Below are 21,318 nucleotides of genomic sequence, written 5' to 3'. Positions count from 1 at the left end.
ACATTGTATCTTCACTCTTGGTATTTAGATCTTTCTTTCTGAGTGCCGCAATGTCAATGTGCTATTCCAAAGGTCCTTTTGATTTCTCAATCAGTTTGATTATTGGGGGGTTGATCTTGTACACTTGCATGCAATTTATCATCCATGAATGTGGAACACTATCAAAAGTTGTTTTTTTCTCTTATATCCATACTATGGACAAATTGGTTCTTCTTCTCTTACAGGGTTTGAGTTTGGCCTGTTTAGTCCTTGGTTGTCTATTTTACCAGAGCATCCTTCTTACATCCCTTATGTTCTCTGCCTCTCGCCCTCCTTGTTGTGTTGGGTTGTGGTAAATCAATTCTGTGATGATTTCCGTTAGAAGTTCATGTTGTTGATAACCATGTTATTGGCCTATATTTGTGAGGTTTTGGGTTTCTTCAGATTTTGGGATGGGGAAGGTGTTACCTTCTCTGAGCCATTTATCCATTACCTTTTCGAGTTGCTTTATCCAGAAAATTAGAATTCCATCCAGTCCAGGGCTTTTAAAGTTCGGCGTTTTTGCAAGTTTTATTTTTTTCCTCATCAATTTATCATTGGGAGCATTTCCATTACATGTTGATTTTTCTTCTCCAACTTTCAGATCTGATCCACCTCTTTGTGTTATTTTGGATCTTCATAAATTCCTTTCCAAAAATCTTCTTCTTTATCTCTTTCAGAGGGAATTGATACATTTTGCTTTTGGTTCGCTAGTTCACAGTATTGGTGCGGTTATGGAAAAAGGACACCCGGGGGAGTTTCATCCATCTCATAGGAGACCCTGAGTTAGATATTTTATTTGTATGTGTGCAGAGACAGAGCCCTTCCCTTCATACAGGGGACGGAGAATATGCATCGTCTGGGTTTAGCAAGGCTTTGCCTTCATTTGAATTCCACTTTACATCCATTCTTCCCTCCATCCTAATGCCCTTTCGCTTCCAAGTCACTATTCCCTGTACCTCGCTATTACCCCTCACCACTTGAATCCAGTATGGGCTAAAATAACCCTTCATCGTTCGAAACGCATTTAATCCTCAAGTCCCATCAAATTCTTCCTTCCCTGCACTTTTCCTATTAAACATACAATACAACGTCCCTCTTGTTTCCAAGGACTCAACATCAGTGATGTCTGCCACCAGCATCGCGGCATGAAAATCAACCAGTGCCCCAGGCAGTCCGTCCGAGACGCGCCGCACCGATCTGAAGGCCACATGCCCCTCACGGTGACCCATGTCTCTCTGTCCCATCAAGCCTCTCCTCTCTGGACATGCCACCTTACTCCCTCTCCAAACTCTTACCACTGACGTCTGAGGCTACATGCAGTCTGACGGAAACGAGACAAGCTGTAATAAAACGCAGGCCCTGAAAATGCGTGTGTCTCAAGCCTCTGCCTCATCCACATTGCCAGCCTCACTTCCAGAGTTCTCCCTCTTGCTTCACTCCTTTCATCGCCAAGACCGAGGCCCCAGAATCACCACCGACAGACTAGAGTGGGGGAATCGATGAGTGGAGGTGCTCAAGTCTTGACACCATTGTGTGTGTGTGTGTGTGTTTTTCTGGGATAACCATACAAGTTAAGTCTATGATTATCAGATGGCAGCTGAGCTATCATGTACAATTTAAAAATGCAACCAATGACTGTGAATCCTTTTGGAGAACAGTAATAGTCACCTGAGAATTGAATTCAAAAAGGCAGGTATCAGTGCAAGTGGGATGGGGCTTCAAGTTGCCATTACAATACCAAGTCAAGCAATCCTTTCTACTACCTATTAACCTTCCCACTAACCCCCTAACCCTTCATTCTTTCCCTTCATTCATTCTGCTACTTGTTTTACTGACTGTTTCCTCAGCACCCCAATGTCAGTATGTTGCCCTCCAGTTCTGGAGCATTAATTCGCAACAATAAATATAATGTGAATTAAAAAAAAAATTTATCCCACAATTGACACCAAGTGAGATGAAGATCAGTTAGGCCTTAATATGTGGGGCAGGCGAAGACTTACGGTAATACTGTCAACAAGATCTTTGAGGGGAACAACTGCGGTCTTGAAAAGAAGCTTCGTGTGATTCACCTGCAGTTGCACAGTACACGTCACGGAGCGTGCGCACTCACGAGCATTTAGGACCAGGTTCATCACCGGGCCTGGAGGACAGGGCAATCAAAGAGGGAAACATGAAGTTCATAAAGTTTAAAATGCCGACGAGTGAAACAATTAATTTGTGGTAACTTCACTGTGGCATTATAACTATCACAACTTGATGATACGAAATGTTGCATTAATAAATGATTTCGTATGAAGTAATCTTACTATAATTCACCAAATGTCCGCCCGTCTGTCTGTCTGTCTGTTCCCAGGTACCGCAAAAACGGCTGAACCGACCGCAACGAAATTTTGGGTGGGCAATCCTGGGACCCCCTGGAGTAAAATAGGCTAAGGGGTGTTGCAAAACATTTTACCTTTTTTTCCCCCGAGGCATGGTTCCTTTGATGCACGTTAAAATAGCCTATCACTAAATATTCAACTGATCCTGATTTTGCGTTATTCTATTCTCGGCCATTTTAACGTGCATCAAAGGAAGGAAATAACGTGCCTCGGGGGGAAAAAGGTAAAATGTTTTTCAACACCCCTTATATTGTTTTTCCAAATTTTTTCCAATTTTCCAATTTGTCCAATTTCCAATTTCCAATTTTCCAGTTTTTCCAAACACGATGGAATAATATTTACCGATATGAACAGTGATGTGGCTTTTATTGAAATTCTACAAATACTGTTTAGATTTTGATGATTTGCGTGTGATATGATTTAATGTATGTTTATATAAATCGTTTAAAATAAAAAAAGCCTTCAATTTCTGACATTTTGCCTTTTCATTTGGGCCTCCCAATTGAAGCCCCGCCCATAGGGCAGGTTCCATTGCTAGTACAATGGATGTTAATTTCTTGCTTTGGTATCATACTATATATAATTTGGTGTGTGTGTGTTGTGTGCCCTCCTAAAAAACTCTGGACAGAACGAGTTGAAATTTGCTGGTCGTACTTGGGGTGTGCCAGGGGTAGTTTTAGGCAGTACAATTCATAGTCACGGGGTTTTTGGGAGGGGGGGAGAGGATGCAAATTCTCAACATAAGCGTGTATCTTGTTGCGCTGCCTCAAGTGGGACCCCAGCTCGATCTAAAATAAGGCAATTCCCAGCGTTATAGTCAAATGAAAACCATGGTCATCACAGATATGGGGGAATGTGTTGAAGCATATGTGTCTCTGTGTTTGTGGGAAGAAATGTATTGAAACTTTGGGGTTGTAGATATCTCGAATGTATAAAAAACCACGTTTCAACACATGCAGTGATGCAGTGTGCATGGGGAAGTATTATTAATCAGGGATGGCCTCCCACAAGTGAAGTTTTTGCTTTTACTTGAAAATGAGGGATTATCAAAAGAAAACCAAATATATCATATAGATGCGGGTCAATTATCAAAATGATAATGCACTCCTGCACCATTGGACAGAATAACTTGAAAACCAGACGCTATCGTGAAAAAATAAATCAAACTCTTGGAAATTGCACAAATCATTATAAAATAATCCAATTCTAGGTTATGGTATAATGAAATCTATAGTGATCAAAGCAAAGCTTGTTGATCACAAGTTATATGTGGCCTAAGGATGACTGCCCTTTCCTGTTTGTTCCAGAATGGGTAGTCTTTAATTTGCTTTTGTTGCTTGTGCGTGCCTTTTTATCTCAAAATTGTTAATCCCAACCATAAACATAATGAATGTAATGCTAAGAGCAACTATATATATATATATATATATATATATATATATATATATATATATATATATATATATATATATATATATATATATATATATATATATATATATAGTTGCGGATATGGGATTTACATCCATCCATATCCGCTTGTAAATATTCCCCTATTTCCTCAATACTTCCCAACTATCCCCAATCCCCCCATTCCCTAGTCCCATTTTCTGTAAACAACACTCTGTAGACCCGACCTCCCCCTATTTCCCCCATTAAATGTCGCATCCAGGTCCACCGCATCTCATGTAAGACAACTATAGGACATCTTGCTAGTTATTCTTAGTCTATGTCAGTTAAGGACTCGTTTCCATTAATTCTGACTCTTCGTTGCACCAGAATGTGATTGTATGACACCGTTAGGAAGTTTAGGACCTCCCAATACCTCCCCGCAGCTCTTCCTCACGGTTCCGCAACAACAACAACAACAACAACAACAACAACGGCGGCGGCGCGGGGAGTGTGCATCCTCACTCCGGCTTGGTTGGTAGGGGGTGTTGGGAGTGCACCAGGCCTTTCCAACAAGCCGCCATCGAGCATGTGCTCGACGGGGTTACCAAGTAGGGGCTCGCTGTCAGCTCCTCGTCAAGGGCGGAGCCCGGTAACCCCCGCACCCAATAGAAGCGGCGGACCGGTCCCACCTGGGGCGGAGCCAACGAGCCGAGGGCGTGTGACTCCCCGCTGAGCATGCGCAGGAAGAGGGAGGTGACGTCAGATGCGCCCTGAGCTTGGAGAGAGAAGGACGCCACCTCCGAGCGCTGTGACACCTCCCCGCATCTCTGGACTGGACCGTGCTTTATCCTGTCCCTGAGCCAAGGTGCACCTTGTGCTATCGACTGCCTGTCCTTCCCTGCCATCAATCCCTGTGTAAGTCAGTCTTGTTCCATTTGTCTGTGGTCTGTCTGGGCTAAGATAAGACTGTAACTCAGTGCCCATCTCTTCTGTGTCTTTACCTCATTACCTTGTAATCTACCCCGTTTCTCCACCACTAATTATATCCTCCTCCGGAGGTCTTGAGAACTGTACCCCTTGCGTCGTTTCATCTATCCCAGTCGTTGTGTCCTTTCCATCATTGATTTAGCGTAGCGCGATTTGGCCAACGTTCGAGTGGAATCGGGTGAGTTGGGGGTAATCGGGTAAACTGTGCGAACACGGCGGCCATTCCGCTCGGTCAAGCAACATCTTAAGCCGTGTCCGTAACAATTGGTGTCGGGAAGTGAGATTGGACCACGCGCTCGAAATTATTAACGGTGAAATTTGTTTTGTTTTAAAATAAAAACCCGAATTTTGAAAGTCGCGCTATGGCAGATCAAGACGGCTGGGTTCCGGTAGAGGAGAGTGAGGCAGGGTCGATCCAGGACCAAATTGAGGGACATGAGGAGAGCGAAGCAGTGAGGGTGGCAGGTTCGCAAAATGGCGTCCTCGCGCACGAGGTTACGGGCGCGCAAAATGGCACCTCGCACATGGCTACGGCGGCCGCACCCGCTGCACAAGTGGGAGGGATGGCCCAAATGCAGGCCCTCATGGAGCAATTTATGGTACAAATGCAGGCGTCCCTCAACCTGCAGAAGGACGAGATGAGGGCTGATAGGGAGCGATTGGAGGGCCAAATGGGGGTAATGGGGAACCGGATGGATGCTCAGGGTGAGCGATTGGAGGGCCAAATGGGGGTAATGGGGTCCAATAGCGAGAAATTGAGGGAGGACATGGGGTCCAATAGCGAGAAATTGAGGGAGGACATGGGGGCCAATAGCCAACGGTTAGAACAAAGGATGGGGGCCCAGATCGGAGGGTTAGGGAGTAGAATAGAGGGATTAGACAATAGATTAGGGGAAATACAGGAGGGGTTAATGGGGGTAGAAAACAGAATGGCCGTTCAGGAGAATCAAATGGAAGGGATGAAAAAGGGGTTAGAGGGGTTAGAAAACAGTATGGAAGGCAAATTGAGGGACCAAGCGGAAAGGGTAGTTAAACAAATGGGGCAGCAGATAGAGGGGGTCAGAATGGGGGTAGAAACTAAATTGGATGCTCACAGGGAGGAAATGGAGCAGATGAGGGTGGCATCTGGGCAGGAGATGCAAGTGATGGGAGAGGAGATCAGAAGAGGTGTGAGTGAGGAGGTCGGAGGAGTGCGCGAGGAGGAGAGGCACTGTAAGGAGCGCATGGAGAAGGAGGTGAGAAAGGGGACTGTAAAATTGCAAGGTGGTATAGAGGAGTTGACGCTGGGAGTAGAACAACTGACAGTGGGACAAAAGGAGTTGGGGGACCAGGTAAAGAAGAACACAGCGGTAATAGAGGGTTTAAAATCGACACAGAAGGAGATGAAAAAGGACGTAGGGGTAATTAAAAAAGAGTGTCAGACGGTACATGAGGACCTGACGAGGAAAATGAACAAGGTGGTAGAGGTGATGGAGGTTAAAGAGCGGGAGGTGCGGGAGCACATAGAAAAAAATAAGGTGGAGTTAGAGGAAGAACTTAAGGGGGCGCACGAGGAGATGAAGGAGGTGAAGCAGAAATTAGAAGAAGTGGAAGAAGGGGTGAGCGAAATTAAGAAGCGACGGAGAGAGGATAAGAAAGATATAAAGGAGGAAGTAAAAGAATTGGTCCAAAGTCTGTGTTCGGATCGTGATGATGTGCTCATTAACCGGATGAGGGATTCGCAGGTGATGGAGGAGAAGCGAAGAGAAAGAGGACCCGGTGTAAGTGGTGACCAATATGGTCGTGCGTATGATGCGCCAGGTGATTTAATAAGCTTGGGGGTCGAGATGGACCCGGGTGTTCGTGAGAGGCCGTTGGTGAAGTGTGCGACAGGTCTGGTGTGCGAAAAAGGAGGTGTGCGAGAAAGTCCGACTCTGGGGTGTGTGAGGAAAAAGTGCGTGCCAAGGAGTGAGGGTGCTGTCGAGAGTGAGTCGGTCGTAGCGCATGTGCGAGGGAGCACATGGAAGCGCGTAGTGAGGAGTGTTACGGAGGGTGTAAAGGGAGAATGCACGCCTGTGGTGAGTGTTACAGAGGATGTAACGGGATAGGGTGTGCGAGAAAGATGTGTGACGGACAGGTGCATGGGGAAAGAGTGCGCTGTCAAAAGTAAGGAAGAGTGTACACCTGTGGTGAGTGTTACAGAGGGTGTAACGGGAGTGTGCGCGAGAAAGGTGTGTAACGGACGGGTGCATGAGGAAAGAGTGCGCTGTCGAGAGTAAGGGTGAGTGCGCTGTCAAGAGTGGAGGTGAGAGTAGTAAGAGTGACACGGAGCGTGAGTTGGTTGTGACAGGTGAGCGAGGATGTACACCTGGAATGGAAGGATGCACACCTGGAATGGTAGAGCGTGTGTGGGAATGCACACTTGAGTTGGTCGTGAGGCACGTGGTTGGGTGTGCGAGTGAAAGCACACCTGCGATTGTCACAGAGGAGGTGACCGAGGAAGGGGCGCGAAGGTGTGTTGGTGAGTTGTGCGAACAACGAATGTGTGCCAAAGTGTTCGGTGGTCAGGTGTGTGACCAAGGCTGTGAGTGGAATGAGTGTACCGAGGTGTGTAAGGAAAGGTACGAGGAGCATGGGAACAGCTGGAGGTATGAGCAAGAAAGGGGTAGCGTATGCGTGTAAGCATGCAGGTGAGGCATCGACGGTAACCGGGTTAGCGGTTAGAGCGACTTTTAGCCGAATCGGGCCCTCGGTGCGTGCCGGGCTTCGCGTGCCGCGAGAACCAGCGGGGATCCGAGCCACGGCGGGTTCGAAAGGACCGCCGTACGCGATCCACGCTGGGCCTCGCTTGGAACGGCCGCGTCCGTGCTCCACCAGGCGGAGCAGTCAGCTCGATAGGAAGGGTCGTCATGGCGACCACTTTTTGTTGAGACGTGCCGGCAGGTCGAGATCCGGACATTGGATGGCTCCGTGCCGAGATGGTGCGTGGGATCTCGGCCCGGGTAAACCTCCTTCCCTGCACCGAATGCGGGATGTATCCAGCCGCTGGCACCAAACAACCCGCATTCATGGCTTGGCTGTACGAAGCCGAGCTTTAGAAGTGAATTGGCGCACCGAGAGGATCTAGTAAGTAGACTGTAATGACGAGGATAGTGTTTTGGACCCAAAATTAGAAAAACAAAATTTGATGATTGGCAAAGGATTGGCAGTAATGATTGGCAGATGATGGGTAGTGATTGGCAAATTTTTGATTTGTTGAAATTTGATGTGCAAAATTGGTAGTGGGAGATGCCCGATGTGGTGGGATGGCAACTCTGTCATCCCTCACAAAAGGGGGGCAAATGCGCGATAGTTTATGGGGTGTATGGCAGTGAAAACTAGCCCGGGTGGGTTAGGATATTGTGTGTAGGGCCCTAGAAGATGACATTAGGTAACGTTAGGATTAGTTAGTGACTGATACCTGTAGTGGGGACGCAGGTAGTTTAGTGTGGATGATAATGACGAGGGAGCGCAATAGTTTAAAGGGACGACTGGGAAGCGCAAGTTTCAGAGGGGAGTAGTTAGATGAGATGATGCTGTGTGAGAACTGGACAGGTGTGTGGAGCAGTGAGTGTTGTGGATCAGCGCGAATGCGCTTGGGGGAGAGAAGGGTGCAGGCGGCACCAAGTATGAGAGCACAGGTGTGCAAGTACAGGTGTGTGGAATACATGGAGTAAGTGGTATGGAGTGGTGTGCATGGTGCGAAGGTGTGGATGGGGGAAGAGTGGACCCCTTTTCACGAGTACCCGGGGAGGGTAGTTTAAAGAATAGTTAGAAGGTATAGGTAAATTGTAGTTGGATATTGGCATTTGTGGTGCGGTTGCAGAATGGTATTGTGGATGGGTGCATTGGTGTGGTGAAATTGGCTGGTCGTGTGGCCTGTTAGTATGAGTGTGAATGGTTGGGCACTCCGCCACTGTTAGATGTCGGCCAGGTGAGGCCGCAGGTGGGCTCTGGGAGCCGTTAGTGTCAGTGGGTGCCTGAGGATCCCGGGTGTGGATCGGGCAGCCCGTGCCAGAGAGGGCACTGAGGGGGTGAGAGTGCGAGAGGGCCTTCCCCAGTTAGTTAGGTTAGGGTGAGGAGCAGGTGAGCTCGGTAGGCATCAACAGTGGTGGAGGTGTGCAGGTGGGCGGACCAGCTGGGAGCGTCACACGACCCAGCCACCGAAATTGTGCGGGGGCACCGAGTGTTGAATCGGGGGAGTGAGACCCCAACTTGAGAAGCACCACAGTTTGGTCAATGGGAATTGGTTTTTAGAACCCATAGTGTAAGTTGACCAATGGATTGGCAGGGAAAGACCCCGGGTAATGTAAAGTTGTTAAAGTCATTTAGGAAATAGTTAGGATTGATGAACCTGTCGCACCATACGCAGCCACTTACCTGAGGTGATGATGATGACTCCACACCTGTGTTCCTTTGTTCTGTGTTGCAGGAAAGGAGAATTGCTGTGTGGATTTGTGAGACGCATCACGACGTGGATGAGACATTGGGGTGATTCCATCTCTCCCTCCCTAGGAGGGACTGAGGATGAATTGGTGATGGCAAATTTTGATGTTGAGTTGGAGATGGCAAATTTTGATGAGAGTTGGAAATGGCAAATTTGATTGGTTAGGAGGGAGAGAAGACGAATTTGATTTATGGGAGGAACGGGGAAGACAGTAGGGACGTTTGTTGATGTGTAAAGTAGATGTTTATGGGTAGTGTTGTGTTTTGTGGATACAGTAAGGGGTAAGGGAGGGGCAATGTAGGTTACCTGGTGGGGGCGGGGGGGGGCGTACGGTAGGAACGTACCTGTCTCACCTGGTTCCCATGTGCCCCCAGTGTGCATTACCTAGTATTGCGTGCACTTTTGCGCCCTTACCACCTTACTCACTTGTCTTCTTTTGTCTCCCACCTCCGAGGATCTGGCTTTGGGGCAGAGAGAGAGGAGAGAGAGGTGCTGGCTCCGCAGTTGTGGGCCTGTACTTCCGCTGCTTTCTGCCTGGATTGATACACCATATGGACCGCAATTTTTGTGGCCGCCCACCATGGACCGCAGTTCTTTTGCGGGCAAGCACCACCCGTTGATGGACCTCTGGGTCAACGTGGCACCTATGCCATACAGGTGAACCACTTTTAGTTGGCCCCCCTGACGGCCACAATTCAGAAATGGACGCGGTTGGCGCCTTTCTTTATTTCTAAAGAAGCCAGAAGGCCAAGTGCACTCCATGAAGGCAAGACCAGCGGCAGAACATCGGCCGGCTGCGACACCACCGGTGACCATGGACACTTAATTGTGCATTGTTACTGAACACTTTATTGGTGCACCGGATGGTGCTGACTGTGCGTATGGGGTGGTGCTTTTGGTGCTTGGATGGGGTGCTCTGCACATTATTAAAGGCCGTAGGGCCACAGGGCACTCGTGGGTTGGTGTATCGATGCTGGCATGCGTGCTCTCTCTATGCATAACATCTGCATGTGTTCCTCAAAGAACAGGTCCTGGATCGTAGTGTAAATATCAGTCTTGTGTAAATAATGCTCCCTACCGGCTGTATGTTTAGTTTGAGAATGCTTTCCGCGATTCGGTTATCCTGTGGGTGTGTTTCTGTTAGGAGAAGGGTGCAACGTCGCAGGGGGACATATTTACTCATTTGTGAACATCTGTAAAACTGTCGCACTCAGGGTTGAGTTAATAATAGAGGGAACTACATCTGAGTGCCACACTAACGTAGTTAAAAATTTATCGGGTCGGGACGCCCCGAGGTAGAGAAGGGTGCAATGTTGCGGATATGGGATTTACATCCATCCATATCCGCTTGTAAATATTCCCCTATTTCCTCAATACTTCCCAACTATCCCCAATCCCCCCATTCCCTAGTCCCATTTTCTGTAAACAACACTCTGTAGACCCGACCTCCCCCTATTTCCCCCATTAAATGTCGCATCCAGGTCCACCGCATCTCATGTAAGACAACTATAGGACATCTTGCTAGTTATTCTTAGTCTATGTCAGTTAAAGACTCGTTTCCATTAATTCTGACTCTTCGTTGCACCAGAATGTGATTGTATGGCACCGTTAGGAAGTTTAGGACCTCCCAATACCTCCCCGCAGCTCTTCCTCACGGTTCCGCAACAACAACAACAACAACAACGGCGGCGGCGCGGGGAGTGTGCGTCCTCACTCCGGCTTGGTTGGTAGGGGGTGTTGGGAGTGCACCAGGCCTTTCCAACGAGCCGCCATCGAGCATGTGCTCGACGGGGTTACCAAGTAGGGGCTCGCTGTCAGCTCCTCGTCAAGGGCGGAGCCCGGTAACCCCCGCACCCAATAGAAGCGGCGGACCGGTCCCATCTGGGGCGGAGCCAACGAGCCGAGGGCGTGTGACTCCCCGCTGAGCATGCGCAGGAAGAGGGAGGTGACGTCAGATGCACCCTGAGCTTGGAGAGAGAAGGACGCCACCTCCGAGCGCTGTGACACCTCCCCGCATCTCTGGACTGGACCGTGCTTTATCCTGTCCCTGAGCCAAGGTGCACCTTGTGCTATCGACTGCCTGTCCTTCCCTGCCATCAATCCCTGTGTAAGTCAGTCTTGTTCCGTTTGTCTGTGGTCTGTCTGGGTTAGATAAGATTGTGTCTAAGTGCCTATCTCTTCTGTGTCTTTACCTCATTACCTTGTAATCTACCCCTTTTCTCCACCACTAATTATATCCTCCTCCGGAGGTCTTGAGAACTGTACCCCTTGCGTCGTTTCATTTATCCCAGTCGTTGTGTCCTTTCCATCATTGATTTAGCGTAGCGCGATTTGGCCAACGTTCGAGTGGAATCGGGTGAGTTGGGGGTAATCGGGTAAACTGTGCGAACATGGCGGCCATTCCGCTCGGTCAAGCAACATCTTAAGCCGTGTCCGTAACAATATTATGATTATAATATAGGAAAACACAAAATAAGTTTCCCACCTTGCTTCTCCCATAACGAGCGGATGGGTACGGTGTTGGAAGAGTGTCAATATACTTTAAGGTATCGGATACAAGTTGGTAGTTGTTTAAGATTTCAGGTGTAACTCTTTAAAAGTTTACGTATTTCAGGTGTTGTGTGAGAAGCCAACACCACAATTTTGCTCCAAAATGAATTTCCAATTATTTTTAAACTAGTAAAAAAAATAAGGGTGAAAATTGGAATGAAATTTGCAGAGGTTGATGAAGTCATTAGTGTGAGTTGGCAGCGCTAGTTCTCTCTGGTTTCCCACTTCTTTTATTTGTATACAGAGTTGAGGCTCGTGGAGGAGCTAGAACACGTCTCTCTTCATCAACAATTCCACACCAAAGTCATTGACAACATCTTCATTCAGCAATGAGGGTAATCACTGGAAGTCCAAAACCAACCTCAGTTAAATGGTTGCCAGTCCTGTATGCACTCCATAATTAATCGGTGACGGCTTCACAGTGGCATTATAATTCACATCAAAACACCTTCCATCCAGCAGACGCAGCAACACACAGAGAGGTAATCTGAATAAGCAATAACCTGGATCTTCATATCCACAGAGACCTGAAAGATGTCCCAGCACACCACATGATCTTCTGAGAAACCCTTTCTGGTCACAACCTCAAGCACCACTCCACAATGCTGAAATGTTTTTTTTTTTGCCATTTTTATGGTCAGCAATGAGGTAAGGCTACCATCCAAGGTCAAACAATTTCTGAAGTCAGTTTTGTTTTTTCTGACCATCCTGAACACTTTCCTCCCCAGTATTTGAATGGGAGATAAGAACCAGTTTTGTTTCCTGCACAAGTTCTGCAAATCTTAGTTTGCCACCAGCAAGCTTGCAGGTTGCAAGATGTCCCCAAATCTTGTCCATCCTGTGTGTACCATTGCCATCATCCAGCTTAATGACTGCATCATTCCATACCTCCCGAGGAGTATCCGTCTCATCCAAGAGCTGGTATTCCATGAACTGCTCTTGTAATAGATCCACTTGATGGGTAGACTGGTAGGGTCGGAGATGGGAATATATCTTCACAAAAAAAGGACGTCCTCAAATGTAGATGACTCTCTTGTCACAAAACTGACAAGCCTTACATGTTTCAGCATGTTGTAGTCATCATTCCATGGAAGCTTCTTAATTGCTTCTGTGGCAGCAGTGGTGTAGAACTTTGTCACACCTTTGAAGAAGGTTTTATGCTGCTGTAGAGATATGTCACCCCCTTCTTTAAGGTTGGCGAGTTTTTCTCTTGTAGTTTGACCTATGAATATGTCATGTGATGTGTCACAACTGTCACAACTGACAACCCATTTCTTATTGTCTCAAAAGGAACAAACTTTCCATACAGCTTCCTTATGAATGACACAATTTCTGGGGACACAGCTGACCGAAGATAAATGGGTCCTCTCTAAAAGAATTTTTTTAATTAATTAATTAATTAATTAATTTAACCCTGGTGTTGGGCTAGCGGCTAGGGTGCCGGCTTAGGATCCTAGGATCCTGGGTTCGAATCCCGGTCGATTGCCGAATTAACGCCGGGGGGTTGACTCAGCCTGTCATCCTTCCGAGGTCGGCTAATTGAGTACCAGTTCACTGGTAATTCCCTGTTTGTCGTTAAAGGCGGCAAAAAGGGTTGGCGTCAGGAAGGGCATCCGGCTGTAAAACATTGCTTCAAAAAGGGGACCAAAAAACAACAACGACGGTTCCCGAAAAAGGCCAACCCCCGCTTTGCGGGGAAAAATGGCCTCTAAAGGTGGTTTATTTATTTATTTATAATTAATTTAAAATGTGGGATTTCAATATTTGGGCGTGAGAGCGTGACCCGAGTTGAAAAAGTGCGATTCTTACGCCAAACGAGTGAGTTTTGACAAGTAAGCGGATGCAGCTGAACATCGTTTAAAAACCAAACGTTATTTGAAAGCTCTGTTCAGCTAATCAGGACTTAACTTATTGGAACTCCACTAGATCAATAAACTTACCAGAAGACAACATTTTGAAATGATGAAAGATTCACAGAACATATGTTGAGCTCGAAGAGAAGTGTAACACATTTCCGAATAACAATTGTTAAAAAGCAATTGCGAGCCATATATACCTGTGATCAATGCAGCAATTGCAAATGATATGAGGAAGGTACGTCCCGATTTGCTGATGAGAGATGGGCCCATGATCATGGTGGTGCAGCGTACAGCAGAGAAACAAGCCCAGCCAGCGCCAAAAATCACTGCAGAATATCAGTGGCACACCTCGCCCTCAAATGAAACTTATTTCACATTCACACGACTGTAAATGGAGCATCCAGTTACTCAAAAATAGCTGTTCACAGGTGTCACGCCAACAACGTGCATGTCGATAAGGACCGAGAAAAAAAAATTCAACAATCAAAAGGTCTGTCTTGCAAGAAATTTGTTTTAATAAACATTTTCAAACAAATTGCACCTCTGAACATTCTTCTAAATAATGGAAACTTAACGAAGAGTGTGTTTAAACTAGTAATTTATTCCCAACAAATGAGCATAACCCGAAATCTTAGGTCACAAAGTTAGACAATGGTGTTTCACGTAAAACTCATTTTATCTGAAGATTGCAGTGTTAAAACTTTATTTGAGGTCTTTGGTGGTTGGGCATATCACTCGGATGTTGTTTCCACTCCTCACTCTTCTCACTAGACTTGGGAAAACACTCAACACTCATCAAGTGCAGATATCACAAAAGAGCAAACACTGCAGAACTCGACCAGCTCAGGAATTGGTCGAAGAACAAAATCAGAGGTCTGAAGTGTCGAACAAAGAATGGCCTTCCAAAGAACCAAATACACCTCTTCCACAAGGCCTCGTGACCCCTTTGCCTTTTAAGCAAGGCCTCCTGGGAGTGCCCTGGGTCCTCTTCCTCTACGCTCCACCAACGCATGGTGAATCCAGCTTGGGTCAATCCAAGACACTTGGTCCACTCCAACAGTTTTGCCTATCCTTCCATGCAAGACTTTTTGCGATTTCCCTCAACAACGAAGCCTCTTCTTCATTTTCCGCTCGGTCTCTCTTGATCCCCCCTTCAAGCGTGGTCTCTCTCCGGTTTTCCCCTCCTCCTTAGCGGTGCTCTCTGCTATTGCCATCCCACCCGCAGGGGCGGCGCCTATAAAAATAATTCCAGGATGGCACTTCCATCTCCACAGCTCATTTCACCACCAAAGCTGAAACATACTGGCCAGACAGATCGTGATGGCCAGACAGATGAGAAGTTCTCGAAGTCTCTCATGAGAAGTTCTCACCTACTAGCCCCACAACTTGCGCAGTCCATCAGAAAATTGTGGAAAGTGCATCAGAAAATTGTGTAAAGTGCATAACCAAATTGTGTACAATGCATCAGCAAATTGTGTAAAATTCATAACCAAATTGTGTACAGTGCATAACCAAATTGTATACAATGCATCAGCAAATTGTGTAAAATGCATAACCAAATTGTGTACAGTGCATAACCAAATTGTGTACAATGCATCAGCAAATTGTGTAAAGTGCATAACCAAATTGTGTAAAATGTATCAGCAAATTGTGTACAGTGCATAACAAATTGTGTACAATGCATCAGCAAATTGAGTAAAATGCATCAGCAAATTGTGTAAAATGTATCAGCAAATTGTGTAAAATGTCTCAGCAAATCGAGTAAAATGCATCAGCAAATTGTGTACAGTGCATAACCAAATTGTGTAAAATGCATCAGCAAATTGTGTACAGTGCATAACCAAATTGTGTAAAATGCATCAGCAAATTGTGTAAAATGCATCAGCAAATTGTGTACAGTGCATAACCAAATTGTGTAAAATGCATCAGCAAATTGTCTACAGTGCATAACCAAATTGTGTAAAATGCATCAGCAAATTATTGTCTACAGTGCATAACCAAATTGTGTAAAATGCATCAGCAAATTGTCTACAGTGCATAACCACATTGTGTACAATGCATCAGCAAATTGTGTAAAATGCATCATCAAATTGTGTACAGTGCATAACCAAATTGTCTACAGTGCATAACCAAATTGTGTGCAATGCATCAGCAAATTGTATGAAATGCATCAGCAAATTGTGTAAAGTGCATCAGCAAATTGTGTAAAGTGCATAACCAAAGTGTACAATGCATCAGCAAATTGTGTAAAGTGTATAACCAAATTGTGTAAAATGCAAAACCAAATTGTGTACAGTACAAACAACAAACAACATGCATTTTAAGGCCATTTTCCCGACTAGAGCGGGGGTTAGCCTGGCGGTCCCCATGACAATCTTCTCCATTTTGCCTTATTTTCTGCATCTCTCCTTGTTAACCCCCTTGCCCGCATTTCTTCTTCCACCATCTTTAGCAAAGTCTTTCTCGGTCTTCCCCGTCCTCTACTTCCTTCTACATTCATTTCCATCACTCTTCTCAACCAGTCACTTTCATCCTTCCTCAACACATGACCAAACCACATCAACCTGTTCCTCTTCACAGCATCAATCACAGGCTCTATTCCCGTCATCTTTCGCAATTCATTATTTGTCTTCCTCTCTCTCAACGATACTCCGCACATCCACCGAACCATTCGCATTTCCACCCTTTCCAGCCTTCGTTGCTGCTCCACGTTCATTACCCATGTCTCGCTCCCATTTCAAACTCCCATCTCGCTCCCATATTATAAATCATAACACTTCTCACACATGCATCATACACCTTTCCCTTCAGCTTCAACGACACTCCCTTCCTCATCAGCACGCCACTCAGTTCCCGAAACTTCTTCCATGCACATCTCATTCTAGCAACCGTTGCCGAGTCTGATCCACCTTCTCCATTCAACATGTCTCCTCGGTAACAAAATGTTTTCACACCTTCCAACTTCACGCCATCTCCAAGATCCAACTCAACATTTCCTCCATCTGCAGCTCCATCTGTGCACACCTTACATTTGAATGTAGCTGCCACACTGGATAATGACCCTCTCAAACCACTACATTTTTGATGAACCCACTCAGCGCACATTGTACATTGAAAGGAGTTCACTCCGACACCCTTCCTGCACACAGCACACGGCCACTTCCCAGTTCTTTCCGACTCACCACATGCTATACCACTTGCCATCACCTTCGTTTTTCAGATATTCACCTTCAGACCTTTTGTCTCCATGCATTCCTTCCACTTGTTCATCTTCTTCTTCAGTCCATCCATACTTGTGTGCTATGCATCAGCAAATTGTGTAAAGTGCAAAACCAAATTGTGTACAATGCATCAGCAAATTGTGTAAAGTGCATCAGCAAATTGTGTACAACGCATCAGCAAATTGTGTAAACTGCATGACCAAATTGTGTACAATGCATCAGCAAATTGTGTAAAGTGCATAGCCAAATTGTGTACGATGCATCAGCAAATTGTGTAAAGTGCATAACCAAATTGTGTACAATGCATCAGCAAATTGTGTAAACTGCATGACCAAATTGTGTACAATGCATCAGCAAATTGTGTAAAATGCATAACCAAATTGTGTACAATGCATAACCAAATTGTGTAAAGTGCATAACCTAATTGTGTTCTATGCATCAGCAAATTGTGTAAAGTGCATAACCAAATTGTGTACAATGAATCAGCAAATTGTGTAAAATGCATAACCAAATTGTGTACAATGCATAACCAAATTGTGTAAAGTGCACAACCAAATTGTGTACTATGCATCAGCAAATTGTGTAAAGTGCATAACCAAAATGTACAATGGATTAGCAAATTGTGTAAAATGCATAACCAAATTGTGTACAATGAATCAGCATATTGTGTACAATGCATCAGCAAATTGTGTAAAATGCATAACCAAATTGTGTACAATGCATCAGAAAATTGTGTAAAATGCATCAGCAAATTTTGTACAATGCATCAGCAAATTGTGTAAAATGCATCAGCAAATTGTGTAAAGTGCATAACCAAAGTGTACAATGCATCAGCAAATTGTGTACAATGCATCAGCAAATGTTGTACAATGCATCAGCAAATTGTGTACAATGCATCAGCAAATGTTGTACAATGCATCAGCTAATTGTGTAAAGTGCATCAGCAAATTGTGTAAAGTGCATAACCAAGTTGTGTACAATGCATCAGCAAATTGTGTAAAGTGCATCAGCAAATTGTGTACAATGCATCAGAAAATTTTGTACAATGCATCAGCAAATTGTGTAAAATGCATCAGCAAATTGTGTAAAGTGCATCAGCAAATTGTGTAAAGTGCATAACCAAAGTGTATAATGCATCAGGAAATTGTGTAACGTGCATAACCAAATTGTGTACAATGCATCAGCAAATTGTGTAAAATGCATAACCAAATTGTGTACAATACATCAGCAAATTGTGTAAAATGCATAACCAAATTGTGTACAATGCATCAGCAAATTATGTAACGTGCATAACCAAATTGTGTACAATGCATCAGCAAATTGTGTACAATGCAAAACCAAATTGTGTACAATGCATAACCAAATTGTGTACAGTGCATAACCAAATTGTGTACAGTCCATAACCAAAGTGTGCAATGCATCAGGAAAATTGTGTAAAGTGCATAACCAAATGGTGTACAATGCATCAGCAAATTGTGTAAAGTTCATAAACATATTGTGTAAAGCACATCAGCAAATTGTGTACAATGCATCAGAAAATTGTGTAAAGTGCATAAACATATTGTGTGCTGTGCATCAGCAAATTGTGCACAGTGCATAACCAAATTGTGTACAGTGCATAACCAAATTGTGTACAGTGCATAACCAAATTGTGTACAGTGCATAACCAAATTGTGTCCCGTGCATACCCAAATTGTGTACAGTGCATAACCACAGTGTGCAATGAATCAGCAAATTGTGTGAAGCGCATCAGCATATTGTGTACAGTGCATAACCAAAGTGTGCAATGCATCAGCAAATTGTGTGAAGCACATCAGCAAATTGTGTAAAGTGCAAAAACATAGTGTAAAGTGCATAACCAAATTGTGTACAGTGCATAACCAAAGTGTGCAATGCATCAGCAAATTGTGTGAAGCGCATCAGCAAATTGTGTACAATGCATCAGCAAATTGTGTAAAGCGCATCAGCAAATTGTGTAAAGTGCATCAGCAAATTGTGTAAAGTGCATAAACATATTGTGTAAAGTGCATAACCAAATTGTGTACAATGCATCAGCAAGTTGTGTAAAGTGCATGAACATATTGTGTAAAGTGCATAAACATATTGTGTAAAGTGCATAAACATATTGTGTAAAGTGCATAAACATATTGTGTAAAGTGCATAAACATATTGTGTAAAGTGCATAAACATATTGTGTAAAGTGCATAAACATATTGTGTAAAGTGCATAAACATATTGTGTAAAGTGCATAAACATATTGTGTAAAGTGCATAAACATATTGTGTAAAGTGCATAAACATTGTGTAAAGTGCATAAACATATTGTGTAAAGTGCATAAACATATTGTGTAAAGTGCATAAACATATTGTGTAAAGTGCATAAACATATTGTGTAAAGTGCATAAACATATTGTGTAAAGTGCATCAGAAAATTGTGTTAATTTAGACAAGGAAGTAAGATTGTAAGAGAAGGGACAAGGAAGCTGAAAAGACTAACTTGATATATGATCCTGGCCATCGCTAATTGGTCTCATACGGCACAAAACATCTGGATCCGATTGACACGTAATCATTATAAAATATCTGTCCAACAATTACAACTTCACCTTCGCTTTGACCTGTCATGGACGATCTCGGCATTGCATGATGCATGACATCGTTGGTTTGAACATTCAGGAGACAATTCGATAAGATACGAGATTTAAGCAGCCCCGAGAGCTCCATAATTACTAATACGGGTTTATTTAGCATGCGGAAGTGATTAGTAATTACGAAAAATGTTTAAAATGCTAAAGAGTTTGTAAATAATCGACATGACACATTGACACGTGACACATATAATGTAAAATGTGATTCTGAGAGTCTGTTGTATTGTAATATATATATATATATATATATATATATATATATATATATATATATATATATATATATATATATATACTTGGCATTTAATATGGAATATTTTTTTTGTGGGGGTGAACTTACTTTTCAAGATGTCTTCGAACCAAAAGTTCATTGGAATTATGTTGAAATTATTCTAGATTTTGTTAATGTGACCTTTAAAAGAAACAAAAACCACATTTGACATATCGAAGCAAATAAATTGATCCTTGAAAGTGATGTAAACTGATATCGAACTCAATTCACAGACAGTACTGTGTTAAACTTCTGTACGTTTTCCAGAAGTATCTCTATTTTGCACATTAGCCAAAAAATTTTTTAACAAAAACAAAAGTGAAATTACGACTGGGATTACGGACAGTAAAGTTACAGTTCAGTACTTCGTGTAACCCCCACGAGCATTCAGGAGAGCACGTACACATCGAGGCATGCTGTTCACGAGATTTGCCAAGGTTTGGACAGGAATCGCTTGCCATGCAGTGACAATAGCCTGCTGCAATTCACGCACAGAGGTCGGCTGCTGGTCGAAGTGGTCGATTTGTTGCGTTAATTCTGCACACAAGTTCTCTATCGGATTCATATTCGGGGACATGGCAAGCCACTCCATATGCGATACACCACGGCCAGCAAGAAAGTGTTGGATCATGCGAGCACGATGAGGCCATGCACTGTCATCTTGGAAGACAAAGTTTCCTCGAAAGGCTACACGAGCAAATGGAAGCAATGTTTCTTCCAGAATGGCCCTGTACTTGAACTGGTTCAGGTTTCCATTCAGAACAACCAGGTCAGTTTTGCCCCCTGCATGAAAAGCAGCCCAAACGGTCACCCCACCACCTTCAGCTTGGACTTTTGGCACTATACAATCTTTGTTGTAGGCTTCATGCACTTGTCTGCGCACTCGGACGCGGCCATCTTGACGATAGACCAGAAATCTAGACTCGTCACTGAAGATCACGTGATTCCAGTGTCCTGGCTGCCATTGACGGTGCTCTCTGGCCCACTGCAATCGGCGCTGGCGGTGTTGTCTGGTCAGGCATGGCTTTCTCAGGGGATGCCTGGCACGATAGCCTGCTTAAACCAGTCATTGGTTGACTAGCCTTCTGGATACAGGCACATTTGTCAGTTGCTGCCACTCAGCCCTAAGCCGATTAGCTGACTTGGTACGGCCATTGTGGACTAACCGGTGCAGCTGGTGATCATCCCTCCTTGTGGTTCTGCGGGGACGTCCTGGCCTCGGTATTGGAGTCGGGACACCCCCTGAGCATTTCGTTTCAGGATCTTTGACACCTGACCTTGAGTGATGCCATACTGCCGAGCAATAGCACGCTGTTTCATGCTGTAATTTCGTACAGCCACCACTCCATGACAAACAGCATTGTCGAGTTGACGGACCATCTCCAGAGGAAGCAGCAATAACTTTTGGAGACGTGCAGCAGTTGTTTTCCACTAATACAGAACGCAACAACCCTTGTATACCCGACTGTGAAGCCAATCATCAAATGCATCTGTCCGTACATTTTGCCATGCCACCTGTGATAT

General features: G+C 44.6%; 1 protein-coding gene across 1 annotated transcript in view; it reads right to left on the bottom strand.

Moving 5' to 3' along the window:
- LOC137415529 (E3 ubiquitin-protein ligase DCST1-like) overlaps positions 1 to 21,318 on the bottom strand; it is a 147,792-nt gene that overhangs the window by 73,110 nt on the left and 53,364 nt on the right. Inside the window, exons 5-8 of the mRNA XM_078772676.1 lie at positions 13,853 to 13,981; positions 12,855 to 13,018; positions 12,645 to 12,762; positions 2,022 to 2,161 (exon numbers count right to left, since the gene is read on the bottom strand). Coding sequence (XP_078628802.1) covers positions 2,022 to 2,161; positions 12,645 to 12,762; positions 12,855 to 13,018; positions 13,853 to 13,981 — 551 coding nt within the window. The remainder of the gene's footprint in view (positions 1 to 2,021; positions 2,162 to 12,644; positions 12,763 to 12,854; positions 13,019 to 13,852; positions 13,982 to 21,318) is intronic.

Source organism: Myxine glutinosa, chromosome 2, assembly GCF_964187855.1.
Source record: "Myxine glutinosa chromosome 2, kmMyxGlut1.1, whole genome shotgun sequence".
Taxonomy (NCBI): Eukaryota; Metazoa; Chordata; class Myxini; order Myxiniformes; family Myxinidae; genus Myxine; species Myxine glutinosa.
The sequence above is the reverse complement of the archived record's forward strand: the minus strand, read 5'-3'. Positions and strand labels throughout refer to the sequence as shown.